This window comes from Pyrgilauda ruficollis, unplaced genomic scaffold (assembly GCF_017590135.1).
Source record: "Pyrgilauda ruficollis isolate IOZ18807 unplaced genomic scaffold, ASM1759013v1 scaffold188, whole genome shotgun sequence".
Classification (NCBI taxonomy): domain Eukaryota; kingdom Metazoa; phylum Chordata; class Aves; order Passeriformes; family Passeridae; genus Pyrgilauda; species Pyrgilauda ruficollis.
Window position 1 is genome coordinate 501,288 of NW_024517873.1, and position 19,893 is coordinate 521,180.

At 47.4% G+C, this 19,893-nt stretch overlaps 1 protein-coding gene across 1 annotated transcript; it reads left to right on the plus strand.

Moving 5' to 3' along the window:
* Positions 1 to 2,434: 2,434 nt before the first annotated feature.
* Positions 2,435 to 19,298, plus strand: RAB11B (RAB11B, member RAS oncogene family). The gene is made up of 5 exons (XM_041465255.1): positions 2,435 to 2,579; positions 8,072 to 8,267; positions 10,095 to 10,288; positions 11,786 to 11,866; positions 14,679 to 19,298. Exons 1-5 carry the CDS (start codon positions 2,540 to 2,542, stop codon positions 14,822 to 14,824), a joined length of 657 nt encoding a protein of 218 aa, XP_041321189.1. The 5' UTR covers positions 2,435 to 2,539; the 3' UTR covers positions 14,825 to 19,298.
* The last annotated feature ends 595 nt before the right edge of the window (positions 19,299 to 19,893 follow it).

Below are 19,893 nucleotides of genomic sequence, written 5' to 3' on the forward strand. Positions count from 1 at the left end.
GACACACATCTGGTTTTGGTGACATGACACTGATTCTCAATGCAAAATATACCACAAGCTGGGGGGACTCCTGGATGTGAAGAACATGGGGACTATGGGCTTATGCTTAATCCTACACAGCCCCAAAATAGCATTCCTCTTCTAACACCAAGTCATCATCTCCACTCCCTGCAGCCCATGTTAAAATCCTATCCCAGGGGATTTTGGAGCTGAATGGCACTCACAATGGTACCACCATTATGTATTGCTCTTTAGAACTTATAGCAAGAACTCCCAGGCATTAGAAGAAGAAAAGAAGAAAGTGATTTCCATCCAAACTGATAAAAAATAGCTTTGGTGGTTTTTCAGGTCTTCCTGCCTAAGTGTTCAGTTCAGAACTAAAAAAGTTACTTGTAATAATGAAAATAAGATGTTTTACTTCTACTGTGCAGAGCAAATCAGGGAAGTAAAGGCCTCCTCTGCAGACCAGCAAGGAGCCACTCTCCTCTCCCTCCTGTCACATAGCCACTCACTGGTTGCAGCATTATCAGCTCTGAGAAACTCAGCATGGGATAATAGCCCTTCCTAGGAGATTCTGCATCCAACATGTTCCAGCTTTGTTCCTCCTGATGCTATTTAAGTGTTGATCATTCGATGCTTAGCACGCCTGGGTGTGCTCTAGCCATCACCCACCAAGGCATTTCCCTGGGGTCCTCCAGAAACAGGAACAGCATCAACAGAAGAAAGTGGTAACACCTTCTTGTAGGTCCTGATGTTAAAACTCCCTTTGGCATCGGAAGGATTAAAAGTCTGATGCTCCATGCTGCATGTGAGCACCAAAACCCCTAATAAAAGATTCCCTCCCCACTCCTTTAGCAATTGCTGCCTGTCACAGAGGAACAACTGGTCCAAACCACTGCTAGGCTGGAGCTGCGTCTTTCCTAGACCGCAGGTTCTGTGAAATTTTGGCTTTCCTTCCCTGCTGCTACAATTGCCTGATATGCAACAGGGATACCTAGATACCTTGGCAGTGGGATTGCAGTGTGCTTGCAGCATGTTGGTTCTCACCCATTCTCAGAGCCTGGGTCATTGACAGCCTGGATGTCATCCAGCCAAGCTGTCAGAGGCTGCTGCCTCTTTGTCTGCCCCCACTAATTTATTAGCACTTATTTTTGGAAATGGACCCCTTAGATACCATGGTCCTGCCTGTCCAAGGTGTTCACATGTCTGGGGGAAGCTGAGAGCAGCTCAGAGCCACAGAGCCTGGAGGGTCTGAATCTGTCCCCACCCTGACATCACTCCCACTTCAAGCATCACCCAAAGCCAGCAAAAATAAGTCCAAAGCCAGAGTTTTTCCCTTACCATTGTCTCAGTCTTGCTGCTGCTCCCTCTATGATACTGCAGATGCGCTAATCCTTTAGCTGGATAAACACTCCTCCAGGGAAGTAGGGCAGACCTGTCGTGAGGAGCACAGCACAGAAAGAGAGAAATGTGTGATGAGCAGAGCCTCTTTCCTGCACATCAGAGACGGGGGGAAGGGAGTTGGCAGTTTCCCTGCCAGGGTTTGTCCAACAACAACCAAAGGTGTCAGTCCAGTGATGGGACACAAGTGTGCATAGGTTTTACGGGGTCACGAGGAGGGGGCCACCTGGGCAGCAGGGACACCCTCGGGCTCCCGAGTGGCCCCGTGCTGCAGCCTGGACAGCGTTCCCAGGATGAGCTGCTGCAACTCTGCCGTCGGGAAGGTGAAGGATGCCCCACTCGGAGCCCCAAAGCCGAGGCGAAGGGCCTCCCGCCGCCGCTGCCCGAGTGGCCTCTGGCTTTGGTCACTACTCCGCTCAGGAACCTGCCTAGAGCCGTGCCAGGAAAAAAAAGGGGAAATGTTTTCCTTGAGCAATTGTGTCCCCGTGAGGGCACGTATTTGCCAGAACAGCCTTTGCAGCCGGTGTTCAGCAGGAAGGTGGGGCCGGGAGCGCGGAGCGGGGCAGGGAGCAGCCCGAGGGGGAAGCAAGGGCGCTGGGGCGGGGGCTCTGGGCGGCAGCCGCGCGTCCTGGGGCGCTGCTGAAGGCCTCCCCCGCCGGGCTGCCCGGCCCCGGTGCTGCGCTGACCCCCGGGCCGGTTCTCCCCCCCGCCCAGAGCTGACACCACGCCCCAGCGATCGGGGGTCACTCTCAGACGGGGCGAAACCTCTCTCCCAGCGATCCCGCTCAAACCGGGAGGGTGCCCATCCCCGTGAGAGCCACCCCCTTTCCCCGGGGTACCCCCCACCCCTCACAGACACCCCCGCTCCGCGCCACGCCCCCGGCCCCCGCCCCCCTCTCTCAGGATCCCAGCTCGGGCACCCAGGCACCGCCCCTTCCCAGCTGCCTCCCTTCGATTGGGCAGCGTTCGCCGCCAGTTAGCGCAGCTCCCGTCGTTTATTGGCTGTTGTTGCCGGGTCTGGGGCATCGCCCGCCTCCTGCGGTCTCTGGCGGGCGCTGATTGGGCCGTGCGGGAGCGCCCCTCCCCGGCTGGGCCGCGGTCGGTGCCGGGCAGGCAGAGGGTCGGCGCCGCCATCGCCATGGGCACCCGCGACGACGAGTACGACTATCTGTTCAAAGGTACGTGCTCAGCAGGGCCACGGCCGCCGCACCGCGCCGGTCGCGGGCGGGACCTGCGGGCCGCGTGGGCCCGGGGCGTCTGCCGCGGCCTTGGTGCGCGGGACGGCCTTGTGGGCCCCCAGCCTGGTCTGGAGCAGGGTCAGCCCCGGGGGAGCGGCGGGAGAGCCGCAAGGGCCTGCCCGCCCCTCCCCGTCCCGTCCCGTCCCGGTCCGCGTGGGCGGTGCGCCAGCAGCTGGGCGGCTGCGATCCCCGGGGGCGAGCGGAGCCGCGGCGGGGAGCGGGCGGGCCGCGGGCCGGGGCTGTGCCCGGTGGTGCCTGTGGCTGTCCGGAGATCGCCCGGTGTCGAGTCGGAGCTGCAAACCGTAAGCTTCGGTGGACGCTCCTTCGCAGGTCCGCGCTGAGCGCCGGTACTGGGAGCCTGGGAGCGTAGCGGTGTAAACTGCTTGTGCTGATGGGTGTTTGCCGCGCCTGCCCCTGCCCCTTCCTGGCATGTCGGGCTGTCCAGGCTCTTGTGAGGGCTCGGTGCTGCTCCTCCTGCGCTGGCCCCGGCGGGAGCCGGGGGATGTCATCCCGCGGGGGTTTCTGTCCCGTGGGATGTTTCTCCAGACCGGCCTCCTGCCTGTCCGGAGGCTCAATCTGACCAGTTTCCCGGAGCAGCCCGCGGCTCTGCCCGTGAGGCCCGAGGAGCAGTGCAGGTGGGTGTAGCACCTTCACCTTTGGTTTCCCAGCCTGTTTTGCACCAGATGTACTGTTGGTAGAGTGGCTGAAACCTGATTTCCATCCCAAGAGTTCACTAACGGTGGACTACCATCACTTTGCTAACGGTGCCCATGGCGGTCTCTGAGGGCTCTGGGGGTCACTTGCTGCTGTGACAATTTCCCAGGCGTTCAGTGTCTTTGTACCTGGATGCTCACAAGAGCAGCAGTGATTCTGAACTTGTGGACCAAAGAAAAGAATAGTTACTCGTCTTTGGGAAATATTTTATAAATGTATTTGCCTATTTGCTTTATTTGTTTTACAGTGGGTTGAATCTTGAAGACAATTGCGGAAAAAAGCCCTTATTTCTTCTCTGCCTATAAAGCAGATAACCAGCCTGTAAAAATATACTAAACTGAGTCTAAAGTAGCTTCCTTCTGAAGTCTGTTTCCCAGGTGGTTTAATAGCCAGGAACTTGAAAGCCTAAAAATTGTACTTCTTTTTTTCTTTCTCTGAATAGTCAATTAGCTAGAAAGAATGCAGTCGCCTTTTAAAAATACTTGCTTTGAAATACCTTTTTAATGTTATTTGGAATGAGACTTTGGTCAGGATCTGTGCTGTGGTGATTCTGGCACACTTTGTAGCACTTAATAAAAAACGGGTGAGAGACTTGTCCTTTCCTGTGCATCTTTTGGGAGGGGTCATTATGTGGATTTCTAAAAAACAAAAAAAATAGATAGAGAAGGGTTTCTTTGTGGGTTTGATTATTTATCTTTTTCTTCTTCTGAGGCTTTTTGGAACTAGACAAAATAGCATAGAAACAATAACATAAATGGGATCAAGTGAGATAAGGGCTCTGCTCTGTGACCAACTCTCCTTCCTTTTATTTTTGCCTCCTTCAATATCAGAATTAAACATCAAGGACAGTTGCTGTAATGATGTCCAGGACTTTGGGTGGTTTGTGGTTTAGCCCCTTCTTAGCTATGCAGATGACTTTTGAATTCTGTTCTGTCAGTCTGAGTAGTATCAGAGGTAGAAATAATGATGTAGGAGGATCTTAGTCTGGGAAGGTTTATTTTTTGTTAAATTTAAGGCTTGACTGTTTTCCCTGCCACCAATTTCTAAAGGATAGCATGTGGCAGGCAATGACTAACTTAAGGTTTGGGAGCAATCTGGGGATGTGATTACAGTCAGATCTGCTCTGCTGAACTAGTGCTTCTGTGTCCCCAATTTCCCTTTTTTTTCCATGTGCATCCCAACAGAACTGCTTATTTTATTGATCACAACAAAATATTACTTGTTACCAAAGTGCCTAAACCAGCCTTTGGGGGAAGGAGCCAAAGTGTGTGTGCAGGGCTGTGTGGCGTGGTGAGGCTGCGAAGAGCTTGTGGCTGTGCTCAGTGATGTAACTCAAGTGAAGCCAGCAGTTCTGGCCTCTATTCCCAGCTAGTTTTGTAGCAGGGATGGTGAAAAAGCAGGGACTTTCCAGGATGAGTTTTGAATGCATTGATTTGGAATTGAATTCATGACCTTTGCAGAGCCGTTAAAAATGTTGGAAGCCTTGTACCTATTACATGTGATCTGCACATTAATTTTGCTCTTGAGAAGATTAGCTATTATCAGTGTTTATTTTAAAAATTAAATCTGAGGTTGTTCAGATGTGTGCTGGCTCATGAAGAAGGCAGGAAAAATCAGCCATAGGGAAAAAGAGCTTTCTTTTACTTTTGTAGGAATTTAGACTGCTCTGATTAGTCTCTGCATAGCTAAGGCTGTGGTTATTAAAAACAAATGTGTATCCTATTAGTCACCAATATCTGGCAACCTTACGTACTTCAGATTTATCACAAACTCTGGTTAGATGGTCTCTGCTGGAGGCAGTCTTAATCTTCTTAATCACTCAAAAGTATATATTCTTTTCCCCAGATTAGTAAATGTGTGTATTTACAATTCTGTCATAAACTTGATCTATTTATTTTCCTTTTCTTACCAATGATGTATGGCACTGGAATTTTCCTTCTGGCTTTGGCTTGTTTTGTACAAGGATCTCAATATACAGGACAGGTGTTTGGGGTGGGATTGTGCTGTACTTCTGCATATTGTAGACACAGGAAGCAGAGTGAGGGTGGTGACTGAGTTGATGGATGGGTAGTGTGGTGGTGATGCATAAACCACACAGTGGCAGGGGGTGCTGGAGGAGAGAGAAAATCAGGAAATACTGAAGGAGCAGGATTCAGGATATAAACAGGGCACTATGCAAGGCTTGTCTGTGTGCTTGGAGCCTTCTGAAGGTGGCGGGTGCTGGTTATTGGTTCATGTCACTTCCAGGATCAAACCAGTGCATCTTTTCATCACCAGTGTGGCCCTTAGGGGCATTTCGAGTGAGTTCCTCGGTTCTGGTGAGATGTGTTTAGAGAGGATTTAGACTCTTAAGCTGTCATTTGGAACTTTTTTCCTTTCTCTGTCACAACTTTTGAATTTGAACAGGCAATACTGTGTAGTGGCCTGTTACCAAATTTAGAAACTTTCCCAAGATCTAATCACTTAGTCCAGAATGTTGAAGGTATCTTCTTGCTCAGCTCCTGTAGAAAATAAGTTTTTGGCTTCTCTCTGCTGCTTGTGGGGCCCCCAGTCTTGGCATCTTTCTCCTGAAAGTGAAAATGCCCTTTTAGTGCTCAAGACTGAGTATTAATAAGAAGCACATGGAAACTCTAGGGATGTTCTTTATTGAATTGGGATCTGGTTGCCTTCCTTTAACTTCTGAAAAATGCTCTCCTAGAAGCTCTGCTGGAATGTGGGGCAGCACGGTGAGGGGAGACTGTGAATAACCAGCCAAAGGAGCGCAGGACCCCTGGAATTTTCTTCCAGTGGCTGATGGAGTTAAAGACCTGAGAGCTATTTGCATGGTTTATGCCCCGAATCTATACTTGTAAAATGCCAGAGCCTGGGAGATGGCTAGAATATGGAAAGGCTGTGCTTTCTCCAGCTGCAAAATCATGGGAAGATAGCTCCCCTCAGAAACAGTTGGAAACCTCAGGGGTCTTCCAATTTGGTCTAGCTTGTGTGGTGGATATTCTTACTTTTGGTTATGGTCAGGGCTTTGCTGTAGGATAGAGCCTACTCCAGCCAGCAGATCTCTGTGCAAGATGGGTGACCTCTGCCTGTTCTTGGAAGGTCCCATGGAATTAGTGATGAAAAATTGTTTGTCTGGAAAATAAAGCTGACAAAATCCTAGAGTTAGAACTTGGAATAAAATCTTTTTTTATCTATCTGTTCTCATACCCTAAAAAATGGTTTAGGCTGTTTGCCAGGAAGGCAGAGCACTGTGAGGAGTTGGTTTAAGTTCTCCCGGGTGGGGAGTTGTGGTGCCTTGCCACGATGTGCTGCCTGCCCATTCCTGCCTGTGTTGTGTTTTGCCTGTTCAGCTGTGCTAGCACAATTGTGTGTCTGTGCTCTCAGGCAGATGAGCTGCACAGGGGCTCTCCAGCGCTTCAACAATGCCCCTGTGCAGCTCGGGAGCTGTCGCAGCAGAGAGCCAGGGACAACACCAGCCCGGGAATGTGCTCCAGGGCTGGGATGGCAGCGGGCTGGAGCAGGGTGCTGCCAGAACTCCATCCTCAAACAATGGCCTGAGCAGAGAAAAGCTGTAGCACCACTAAAAGACAAGTATATATGATCCTTGGCCCTGGGAGAACACTGGTGAACTCATTCTGGAAGTGTGCAAGTTCTTCTGTAGTTGCTGGGGGGAAATTTGGAATGTTTTTTGCCCATATGAATGAGGAAGATCAGCAAATCTGCACTTAGAACTAGAGTAGGAAATATTCCCAAGGTTCAAGAAGCTCACAGAAGCTGGCTGCCTTTCTTCCTTTTGCTTCAGCAGGACACTTGAATTCCAAAGGGTATGTGATAAGAGTGTTTGCAAGAGGAAGGGAGCATGGCTCAGCTGTTTCAGCTGTGTTTCTCTCAGTTGTTTCTTGCTCTCATCTATAAGCAAAAAAGTGGAGGGAACCTCCTGCCACAAGATGTGCCTTTGTTTTCACAATTCCTTTCAGGAAAGCTGGGCTTTGTGTGCTGAAGATCTCTCTGCAGTTACATTTTTCTGTTATCATGGCAACACCATGTGTGGAGGCAGAGGTTTCTAGCTCATCTCTTACTTCTCATGCAGTCTACTACAACCTGTTTTGCTGGATGAAGTTCTGCTTTGCTTTGTATCTTTTTTGTAGTACCAAGTGTCTCCTGTTTTGCCCTTTTTGTGGTGGACATATTTATTAATTAAATTATTGAAATAAAACACCCTATATGACTCCAACAGGGACTGCAAATAATTGTTTACTTACCATGTTTTTTGTTTTTTAATTAAAATAGAGTACACTTACACTGTACAAAGGCTTTTGTTGGACAGACAGGTGGCCTCTTGCCATGTTCTTGCCTGTAGTGTTTCTTAAAATGTGGGTTGTAGCCTTCCTTTGCCAAAGGTTGAGTGTGTGAGGGGCCTGTCTTACCTCTGGCTGCTGCAGTGCTTGGGGCTTCCAAAGCACTGTTTGACTTTGACAGTCACTGCAGCAATTTCTCATTTTCACCTCTGAGGACTGGGCAGCTACTCACCACAAAACAGCTTGGGGCTCTTCTGGGGTTGGAGAAACAAGCTGTCCATAGTAAGGGCTGTGGTGTTGTCTGTGTTGTCTCTCCTGTATTGTCTGACTGCATTTCTGATGGATGCTGCCTGCCAGGCCGCACTGCAGCGAGGAGTCAGTGCTGGTACAAGAAACTAATTGTGAAAATAATGTCTCTCCTTTCAGTTGTGTTGATTGGAGACTCTGGAGTTGGGAAAAGTAATCTTCTGTCACGTTTCACACGCAATGAGTTCAATCTGGAAAGTAAGAGCACCATTGGGGTGGAATTTGCCACCAGGAGCATCCAGGTGGATGGGAAGACGATAAAAGCCCAGATCTGGGATACTGCAGGCCAGGAGCGATACCGTGCCATTACCTCAGCGTGAGTACTCTGTCTTTGCTCAACAGAATTCTAGCAGAGATGCTGCAGATAAATGTATGGGTAGAGAGTGAAACATATTTGGCACACATGCCAAAGTCCTTGTGACAGACTTCGGTGTGGATCCAAGTCATAAGATAGCAAATACTTTTGTGTTCCCCTGATTAATATAATGAAAGTACTTTTTAGATTCACATGTTACTGTTACAGAAACAAATGACAGCTTAAATCAAAACTGTGGGAAATTCTGTTTGAGTTTTGGGATTTGGTTTTTTGTCTGTGCTGAATGTGATGCATTCATTATGTGAAGTGAGTGTAATTTCAGATGGAAGCTGGGTACTGTTGGTGTCAAGTTTTGGTCTAGGTATGGTGGCTTACTATAACACCCATGGCTTCTGGTCTCAATTGCCTCCTCAGTCTTGAGATTGAGGGTATTTTTAGGAAAACATGCAGCCACAAAATCCCTTGAAATCTCAATGACTTTGAATTAGTCACAGCCCTGAAAATTAGGTCCATGAGTGCAGACACTGAATAACCAGGAAGCAGGAAGGCAACAATGATAGTGCTGGCTTTGCAACATTAGGCACAATCCCTGGAGCTGAGAAGCTTTTTCACTGTGGCACTGTGTTAATTCACAGAGTGGTTTGAGGTATACCTCTTTCTATGCTGGCAGAAGTTGTCTTGCAGAGGACAAAAAGCAAATCCTTTGGTCAGGCCTGGTTCTCCAGAGCATTTTCTGATCAGTGAGTTGATTTCTTGTTATGTTACAGATGTGTATCAGTTTCTAAGGGTAAAAACATGTTTCTGAGTCATGCACAGATTGAGCCATTAAACTCAAGGTAAGGGGAAATTTGTCAAGATGGGAGAAAACCGGGAGACCCTGAAGACCAAAGGGAGCAGTCTATAGGGAAAGGGATGCAGAAGCAGATGTAAGTGACAATTTCACATTGCATCTTTTTTGGAGCTCTTAGTGTGACTTTCAGAAATTTTTCGTGTGCTAGTCTAGTCTGGGTCAACAACAACAGGTTTTACTGCTGGGAGCTAGTGCAGCTGCAGTCCTGTGATCCTGCCTCTCCTTTGTGCTGGCACTAACTGCTGCTTGACACATCACTCGGCCAGTTCAGCCTGCTTGGCCAGCAGAATGCCAAGCATCAGGGAAAAGAGAATGTTTTCTGCTGACTTGGTGCCCTGGCTCAGTTCAACAGCATGTCAGACAGGTGCTGGCAGAACTGAGGAGAAATGGTAGGATTGTGTGGAAGAGAGATATGGATGTTACAGGATTGCTGATACAGATTGGCTTGTGCTGAGCTGAGCCCTTGGCTTGTGTTGAAATGGGCCCAAACCTGCGCTGAGGGGGCAAACCCTGTTCCTGGATTAGAGGTTGGTGGATAGTGACAATATAGCCCAGAGTCCTCTCTTTAATTTGTAGGAGGGACAGGAGATATTTGAAGGATCAGGAACAAATACTGACATTTTATTAAGGGCTATTTTCCTAGTAGAAAGTTATGCTGTAACTTCACAAAAACCTCCCAGCTGTACCGATTCTGCAATGGTGAGTTTTCCTATACACAGTTGGAGCAGACAGGACGTTTTCAGTCCTGATTTCTGGAGGCTCTCCAGCATTCTGGTACACACACTGGATTTTTTTAGAAATGCTATTAGAAAAAAACCCTGCATTTGGAACTTAGGCTTCAAAACCACTCCAACAACCATATCTGCATCAGCACAACTTTTTCCGAAGTGGAGAGCGTTAAAGAAGCGCTAGGTGGGCTGTTTGTTGGCGTGGCTGGGACAGAGCTCTCGCTGAAGGGCTGTGCCTCATGGTTTCAGATATTACCGCGGTGCTGTTGGGGCTCTGCTCGTCTATGACATTGCCAAACACCTCACCTACGAGAACGTGGAGCGCTGGCTGAAGGAGCTGCGAGACCACGCCGACAACAACATCGTCATCATGCTGGTGGGCAACAAGAGCGACCTGCGCCACCTCCGGGCCGTGCCCACCGACGAGGCCAGGGCCTTCGCAGGTTTGGACGGGGCTTCGGGGCTGCTGCGATCACGCTGTTTTGTCCAGGGCTCAGCTCTCACCTCAAGTTGTAGCTTAAACCCTAAAAAAGACATTTAAGGTGTTTTGTTGGTTTTTGGTTTTTTATATGGAAATATCTTGACTTATTAACTAGCATGTGTGGCTGGTTTGGGTTTTTTTTGAGAATTTTCTTTGCCATTTTTAGTTTGCAGTTTTCTGTTGTTTCTTAAATCTGGTGGTAGTACGTGTTTTTGAACATGTATTAGGGGCTATATACATTTTGAACATGTGTATAGGGCTCACTGTCTTTGAGCTGCCTGACAGCTGAAGAATAAACATTTCTTCTAACAGGGCTAGAAACAGTAAGCAATATTTAGAAGAGAAAATATCACAATAAAAATAAAAAATATCACAATATAAAATGTCCATCCTTCCTTCCTGGAGACCTGCTTCTGCTGAATAGATATCAATGTGGACAGCTACAAATGAATGCAGTGATCATCAGGTTTGAGAATTATCATTTGTTGGGAGAAGTCAAGTGGGTTATGTAAGATGCTGCCACTGCATTCCTTCTCTCTTCCTTACCTGGCAGAGCACTGGTCAGATATTCTCTTGTCCTGAAAGGCGTGGGGACATTCAGCTTTTGTGTGGCTGTCAAGCTTGGAGGTGGAATGTAAATGTATAACTTCTAAAATACCTCTAGAAATATTACCAAGGTTTGCTTATACACACTTTCTGAAATTTGCTGGTAAACAAGTACCCTGAGGGTAATAAAGCCGCTTTAAATTTTCAGATGAAGGAGAAGTGACGTTTATCTAAGAGAAGCAAAACAAGTTGGTGGATGCCCCAGATAGTCTATTACTTTGGTCACTTGGTTCACCTTCTTACTTTTTGACCCTGGACTTTCACCTAAGGCTGTTTTAAATTGCTAGTGATGGTCATTGTTGCTTGTTTAAGCTCCATTGCTGAAATTTGCCTGTGCCTGGGCAGGTGATACAGAACCATTCTAGGTATGATATTTGAGTGTTAATCACTTTCTTTTTTAATAATAATTTTTAAAAATTGCATTGTAAAAGGAAAGAAGAAAATAGACTGTGTTTCAGTCATTGTTATTTGGAACTGGGGTCTGATTAGGAAAGTATAGGTCTGTTGATCTTCTTGGGGTTGCAGAGGAGAATTGTGTCTCTGTAGCAGCTGATGTGCTTTTGCTGGGGCTCTTGCTCAAGGTACCTCTGGGTGTGATCTGTAGCCAGAAGAGAATGGTATTTTGTGGTGCTTGACTGAGCAAGGGCTGCAGGGGGGAAAATGTTTTTGCACTTTGGGTAAAAGAAATGTTGCTGAACTCTAGCACCAAGGTGTTTCTTGTGCAACAAGGAAAAGAAAAAAAAAATACTGCGCCCTGGCTGATTTTGCCTAAAATAAAAGTTAAAAACCTCAAAGTAAACGTGAGATAAAGTGTTATTAAAAATTTTAACTGAACACTTCTTCTTTATTACAGAAAAAAATAACTTATCTTTTATTGAAACATCTGCTCTGGACTCTACAAATGTGGAAGAAGCCTTCAAGAACATCCTTACAGGTATGGTTTGTTATGGATTCAGAGGAGCAGCTGAGGTGGTGAATCTTCTTCATGGGCACATTTTGTAGTTTTCTGGAGTGTTTTGGAAATGAGTGGTGGGAACAATGGTTAGTTTGCAAGCTTTCTAATCTCACCTTTGTGTTGTGCCTCCCACCCCATACACCCCTTTCTGTCCCAGGTGAGGGTTTCTGTCTCCTGGAGGTTTCTATCTCCTGATGTTCCATAAGTTCAAGCTATTGCAATAGCACTGTTGTAAAGGAACCAGTAACTGTACTTCCCTGACTGCACAAAATCTCAGCAGTGAAGCCCCAGCCATGCTGGAAGTTGAATGTTGCAGTATCTTCTCTTGCACCAAAGCAGGCTGGTACCATTTTCAACTACTGAACTCTTGTTCTCAGCTGATAGCAAGGGTGGTGACTGCACTGCACCAACAGCATCTTCTGCAGAGAAGGACCAGGGCATTCTGGTGGATATCAAGTTGACAGTGAGCCATGGACAGGGACACCTCCCACTGTCCCAGGTTGCTCCAAGCCCTGTGCAACCTTCGACACTTCCAGGGATCCAGAGACCGCCACAGCTGCTCTGGGCAACGTGTGCCAGGGCCTCACCACCCTTACAGCCAAGAATTTCTTCCTACAATCCCATCTAACCTTGCCCTCTGGCAGTAGGAAGCCATTCCCCCTTGTTCTGTCCTTCCAGACCCTTGTCCGAAGTCCCTCTCCAGCTCTCTTCGGGGACTGTGGATGTTGGTAGTCTGCACTAAGGCCTCCCCAGAGCCTTTTTTCTCTGGACTGAACAACCCCAACTCTGACTCCAAGGTGCCCGAGAAGAGGCAGACAGGAAATAAGGGATAGCCAAGCTGCCTCTATAGGTAAAAGCCTGACAGATGAAGAACGGGTTGTATGTGGTGCCCAGCAGATCTGTGTTATTAGAGAGCCACTAGTGAAGCATCTGGAGTGCGAGGCAGAGCCGACTGCCCAGAGCTGGAGCTTGGTTGGTCTCACACTGTGTAACAGATCTGTGGCTGATCTGGGACACTTGGCTGGATTTGAGGCAACTTCCCTGGCACTTTGAGACAGTATTTTTTATTTTAGTGCTCTGAGTGTAGTTCAACAGTCACCATCCATCTTGTCTTCCCTTGCAGTGTTGTCCTGAGACTGACCCTGGTTAGAGATGCTGGCCTGAGGCCACTCTAGAAGAGCCACAGTGCTGTAACAACTCAAGCTGAGGTCAGGCCCAGGCAAACTGAACTCAAACCCCTCTCTCTCACAGCACCCTGGGCTCCCAAAAGTGTTGAGATTGTCTGGTCAGGATAATAAGACTGAGAAGTCCTGAAAAGGCTATTCCTAAAGTGATTACACTTGGGGGAGAATCATCCTTCTAAGAGAGAAGGAACCTAGGAAAATGTGCTGTGTAGAGTAGTGAGTTGGGAACCACCACAGGGGACTTGGCACAGGGGAGAGAGTGGGAATGGCAGGACAGGAGTTTCCTTACTGGCCACTTGTTTGAGGAATCACTAACGACTAACGAAGAAAAAAAACCCAACAAAACACCACAAAGAGATGCTACCCCAAAGCAAAGCAGGCTTGGCAACCACTCTAAACAGCTGAAATTCAAATACAGTACTGAGCAGGAAAGAAAAAGGTGTGACAGCCTCTGAGCAACCCTCCTCCTCCCTTTCAGCAAAGATCTGTAGGTAGCCAGTGGCAACAAGGTTTGCCTTGAGTTAAAGCTTTCCATTTTAAACAACATAAATATGTTCAGATTCTTAAAAAAAAAAAAAAAAAAAAACAAAAACCAAAACAAAAACAAACAAACAAAAACAAAACAAACAACAAAAAAAAAACACACCAAAAAAAACCACCAAAGAAACTAACCAAAAATCCCCATAAACAAGCCCTGCACAGTCCTCTGTGATTTTTAATCCTTACTAAAGGCTTTGGGTGTTGCTGTTTTGGGGTTGTGGCTGTATGAATGTGACCATAATATTTACCACAGACTTCCAGGGAAGTACTTGCCCTTTTCCTGTTTCACAATGGAGGGAAGTTGGAACAAGGGCTTACAGTCAGCAAAATAAGTTACCTTAAAAACCTTTCCACTTACAAGACTTCTGCTAAGTATGCAGTTGAAACAGTTTGTTTGTGAAAGCTTTTAATTTGGCAGTCTCTCTTCAGTGGTTACAGCTTTGTGTACATCTGTGTGCTTTCAAGCATTAAGTTAGTTTGAGTCAAATAAATTCATTTGGAGAAGTCTGGGGCTTTCTGGACCCATGCAGCTTTTACTGTCATGGGTAGGAAAACGGATGTGTTGCAGAGAGCAGCACTGCTGTTACTTGGTGGTAGCAGGTTGCCAGGAGTGGAGGTGGGCACCGTGTAACTCACTGCTGTGAAGGTTTCCCAGCATCCTGGTGATTGGTGTTTCTAAAGTATGCTGCCCAATTTTTTTTAATCGCAAAGATGATGATTCCCTGTTTGAGAAACGAACATTCCTGCTCCTTTCCCATTTAAAAACCCTTTTAATAATCCCCATTTTCATGGAGTCATTGAAAAAGAAGGGGATAGGAAGTGCTGTTGCAGAAGGCAGTGAGGACTCTTGTCTTAATAACTTTTCCAGACAGAGCTGGTGTATTCATCCCAGAACTGGAATACCAGCCAGATGTTACACGCCACATCTGATGAGCCTAGATTCCCTTTCAGAGCCCTCAAGTTCAATCTTCTCCTTCTTGGGTTCTGGCATGTTCTTGGACAGTTTGCTCGGCGCCGTGCCCGTGGGCGCCGTGCCCCCGGGCTCTGACCCTGTGCTCTCCTTGCAGAAATCTACCGCATCGTGTCGCAGAAGCAAATCGCCGACCGGTCTGCGCACGATGAGTCTCCTGGCAACAACGTCGTTGATATCAGCGTCCCGCCAACCACCGACGGACAGAAATCCAACAAACTCCAGTGCTGTCAGAACCTGTGACCTTCTCTAGATGACTCTTGTGCCCTCCACTTTGTCTGTGCTTCATTTAGAAACTTGTGTGCACTTCTTATCTCCTGTGATTCAGTGACTCCCTCCTCCCTCCTTTATTCCGTTCCCAGATCTCCCCTCTCATATTAGAGCTTTAATTGTAGGGCTAACATCCCCCTGCCTCTGAAACCCCTTCCATGTGGTGACTTCTGGGCTTGAAATGTAGTCACTGATTTGATAGACATGTTTGTGTTGGAACATCTGCTGCTGGATATTATCCCATGAAACACTCTTATCAAATAGGCTTGTTTTGGTTTTGCTAGGGTTTTTTTCAGTTTGGTTTTGTTGTTGTTGTTGTTTTCTGGGAGAGGAACAATGGGACTTGACTCTACTAGTTGAAGAAATAACTATATTTAGGTGACAAGGTTTTTTCCTCCCATAGTCAGATATCTCTTTTTCTTGTGTTTCTGTAAACATGGGGGAGAAATTAAACTAGCTGTCCTGCCAAATGCTCTGTTTTGTGTCCTGATGAAGTCTCACAGTGAGGATTTTAGTGGCTGCACACACATAAGAAAGCTGTTGAAAATAACATTACTTATTCTGTAATTACCCCTAATACAGTTAGTCTGGCTGTGTAGTTTACTGTTTCCTGCTTGGGAAATCTTTCTCTATTCTTGTTTTATTTGGGAACAATGAAATATGTCTGCATTGCTTTCTCTGCCACTGTGAATGCCTGTGCAGGCTTTATGAAGTGGCGTAATATTTATTCATGGCTTATGTTAATCAGTTAACATTATTGTACAGTAAGTGCCAGCATATTGATTTCAGAAACCTTTTGCAGCCTGTACAAGTAGGCTTCTTTTTGTACTGTAGGTCAGTGTCTGAAAGCAGGATCTGCGCTAGTTCCAGGGGTTTTTTTTGCATGCTGCTTTTTCTCTAGATCTCTCCTGCCCCTGTCTGAGTGAGTGAGGCAATATTTTCATGTCACATATATACCTGCACTTGTAAGGGTTTTGGTTGTTGTAGAGAAACACAATACTTTATACATTTTGTAAAACTTCTGCAGATCCATAGTATCTGGAACTTTCTCTTCATGATCTTTCACTATTGACCTCTACTAAAATGCATAATATTAGGATTTCACATACTAACTACTAATCTGTTGTTTTCTTCTTACCATTTTACTGAACTGCAGACTGTAATTCTTAAATGATTGTACTTCACTGATGTAACAGATTTGTCATCAGCAGGGCTAACTACTCTACTTCTTTGTTGTGCTGAATGGGAAGAATGTTACCACAACTTTGTGTAGTCAGTCTCTTGCTTGCTTGTGCAAATCTCTGATGGCTTTTCATTACTCACTAGCTCTTGCACACTTGTATCTCCTCCGGTATCCGCTGAATGTTCTGATGGCAAACACTGGGTGAAATGATCTAAAGGAGGAGCTGGAAACCACCTGCTGCTCCCTGAAGGCTTGTGGCGCCATTTGCAGTGAGTTTTTGCTCTGTATTCTGAGCCTGTACCTCACTGGATGAATTCCAGCTGCATATTAGTGAGTTGATTTTTCTTTATTGATACAAAGCAAATATGAAACTGTGAATTGTGCTTGAAGAGGAAATCTGACATTCCAGTCTCAACTGTTCTGTCTGGTTACGTAATAAAATTAAGGGCAGTTAACTCTGATGGCTTTTCTTTTATAAGATTTCCAGACCAATGCCTTTAATTTTGTACTGTATGCACGGAGAGGGCTCCAGCTCACAGCACAGGATGCGTGTGGTGCCTGGCACTTTCACTCTTCAGCTTTGCTTAGAGGTTACATTCAAGATTAAGGGGTACATGCTTGCAGCCCGATCCCATTGAATGAGGGTATGAATTCCTCGGGAGGCATCACAGGGCTCTATCCTAAGGGTGTTCCAGTTCAGGAAGCACTTTCAACACTTGGTATTTGCTTCACTAGCATTCTTGTTGAGAGAAGGTGGGAACTGGGATATCTCCTTTTTGTTGGTCCAAGACCAGAACATAAAGTGCAGTCAGTGTTCAGACAGCTGGCAATGAGAGAATGGAAAATTCTGAAATACTGAAAATATTTCATTTGGGAACAAGTGGACACTAGTAGAGCTGGGCTCCTTAATTTTTGAACAAACTTTATAAAAAGAAATCAGCTGGATAGCATGAGGAGGAATTGTACTATTAAGAAGACTTACTAGTTCAGGGTGATGCATTAACATGCTTACTCTGCAAGTCCTGCTCTTAACATGAAATTTCTAGAATCAGTCTGGCCTGGTGTAAGAAGCAAGAAACAGTTTAGTCACTTGCTTGTTTCTTCAAAGATTTTCTTTAGTCTTTGACTTTGTGGAAGGCTTTAAACTTTGCTGCAGAATCCCAGTGAAAGGTCAGTGTCTAGGGCTTAAGTGCAGTTAAATTTATGGGTATTGAAGAGCTCTTGAACAGCTCCATTGTCCAAAGCCCCCTCAGCACTGTGGACCTTGGACCATTTTGTTGTGTTGTGGGACAGGGAAGAGCCTCCTGCCCTTTGCTGGGGCACGCAGGGGGAGTTGGTGTGTGCACATGTGCATCCATGTAGCTCCTGAGAGCACTGGGAATGGGATGGGGGTTTTCATCTGCTGTGGTCCCTCAGTATGAGACAAGGCTCTTCTGCAGGCTGCTGTGCTGCTCTCCAGGCAGAGCCACAGCCCTTCTGTGGGTCTGAGGTGCTCCTGCCCAGACTAAGAACAAGGCTCTTTGTGACAATAGAAAAAGGACAGTGGATCAGTTCTGCCAGGTTAGGCCATCTTCCTGTGCACAGACTGGGGAAAAGGCTTGTGATCTGGGGTCCTGATGAAGCATTGTGTGCTCCTTAGAAACTGCATCCACAACCCAGCCCACTGCTGTGCTGGAGTTACTGAGGGGAAGACTTGGAGGAATCCTGAGGAGGCTGGAAATGCTGAAGAGCTGTCTGACATTCAGAGAAGCTCTCCAGTAGCCCAGACTCCTTAAGCATGCTTTCCTGATGGGAAATTACAGACTACACGTAACCTCAACTTGACTGCTTCATCCCACAGCTTTGCTGGCTGTGTGTCTCTCAGTATTACTGTCAGGAAAAAAAAAAGGTTACAGCTCTCTTCCATCTGCCCCAAGGGATTTCAGGGCTAAGTTTGGATTTTGTAAAATTCCTGATAGCAGGAAAGCTGTATCTGAAAAGAAGGAATGTGTGCTTTGCTTGCTTTACTTGGATGTTGAGGCTGACTTCCCTTTGACTATTGAAAACACTACAAAGCCCTGAGTACTGCCACCTGTGTCGTAACACAACCATCAGAGGCTCCTGCTGGTGTCTGGAACAGCTCCTTTAATGCACAATTAGGCAGGAGTCTGTTGTGCTGCCTCTCCTCTTACTGATGGGGAGGGTGAAGGCCAAAATGCATACATAAAAGGGACTTGGTCCTGAGCCCACAAACTGCGAATGGGTGAAATAAATTCCTTGGGGACACCAGATCAATCCAGCCTCTTTTCCTGCAGAGTCAGTGCTTACAGACAGGGCAGGTAGTCTGGGATCTTCACTGGAGCCTGCGCAGAACAAGGAGGTTTGGTTCCTAGGAAAGTTTTAAAGCTCCATACTTGTATAAATGTAAAAATCCAGTTCTTGGGTGACTGCTTGCTACTCTGTTAAAAAGATTTTCAGTGTGTGCTGTGGGGGCCATCTCTGTGGGGTCAGAGATGCCCTGATTTGGGTGCTGTTCTGTGACTCCCTGGTGACCTCTTGTGTCAACACAGAGCTCTTGGCTGGGCATGGTATGGGTTGGGCTGAGCCTTTATTTGAATCAGTTACTTAACAAAAACTCTGGGAAAATTGTACAGGAGGTATTTTTGCTCCTGGTGCTTTCATCCCTGTGTGCTGTACTGCTTCAGAAGGTGGGGGTGGCATCTGTTTCTGGTTGAGTCTTACCGAGGCTCGATGATCATTTCCCTTCCAAGCAGAAGGAAGAACTTGCTTGGAGGTTCTGGACTCCGTAGAAGAAAAGAAGATCCCGGTGAAGTGGCTCAGTCACCTAGGGAAGATTTTTTTTCTCCATAAAAAACTAGAACAGCTAAGGAAAATCAGATAATTGGAGGTTATGACTAACTGTCCTTCAAGTAAAGCACAGTAAGTAGGAGCTGAAGGGTAGATGCTCTTGGCTTGCAGACTCTTAAATGAAGTTGTTGATTTATGGAATGTTTCCATGGAATGAGTATCTCCAGGGCTGCACTGTTTCAATAATTAACAGCAATTCCTATTTTACACTGGTCAGATAATGCATGGTAGTGTTGACTATCAGGCTTTGTAGGCTATAAATAGTAGTGGGCCTTTATGCAACCCAGAAGAGAGGTTCCTTTCTATTACTTTTACTCCTGGTTCCTGTGTTAAGTGCAATTCACTTTGTAAATAAACACATCACTCGATTTTTGTGCATGGTTAAGATGTATTGTGGATATAAAGATTGCCAAATCATACTGTCTGTGTAAAGTTCTGTTCCAGACACAACTGTAGAATAAGGGGGGGGCTCCCGAGCCAGAGCACGGAGTGGGGCGGGGATGCGTGCCCCTGCCAGCGCCCCCGGGAGCGGCAAGACGGGCTGCCCGCTGCCCCGGGGCTTTTGCACTGCCGCAGGTTGGGTGGGGTCCCTCTGTCCCGCTGTCCCTCTGTCCCGCTGTCCCTCTGTCCCGCTGTCCCTCTGTCCCAGTGTCCCGCTGTCCCTCAGTCCCAGTGTCCCGCTGTCCCCCAGTCCCTCTGTCCCAGTGTCCCTCTGTCCCGCTGTCCCTCTGTCCCGCTGGCCGAGCCCTCCCGGGGCTGGGGGCGGGGACAGTGCGGGGGGCGGGACCAGGGCTGGGGGCGGAGCAAGAGGGGAAGGGAGGGGCCCGGGCGTCGGGGCGGGGCCGGGGAAGGGCGGGGCTTGGCCGCAGGGCCGCTATTGGCCACCGGCTGTTGCCAGCGGGGTCGCGTTGAGACGCTGGCGGGTTACGCGCAGTCCATTGGGCGCTCGGGAGCTGCGTCAGCGATGTGCGGGCGGGGATTGGCGGGCGGGCGCTGGGGGGCGGGGCCCGCC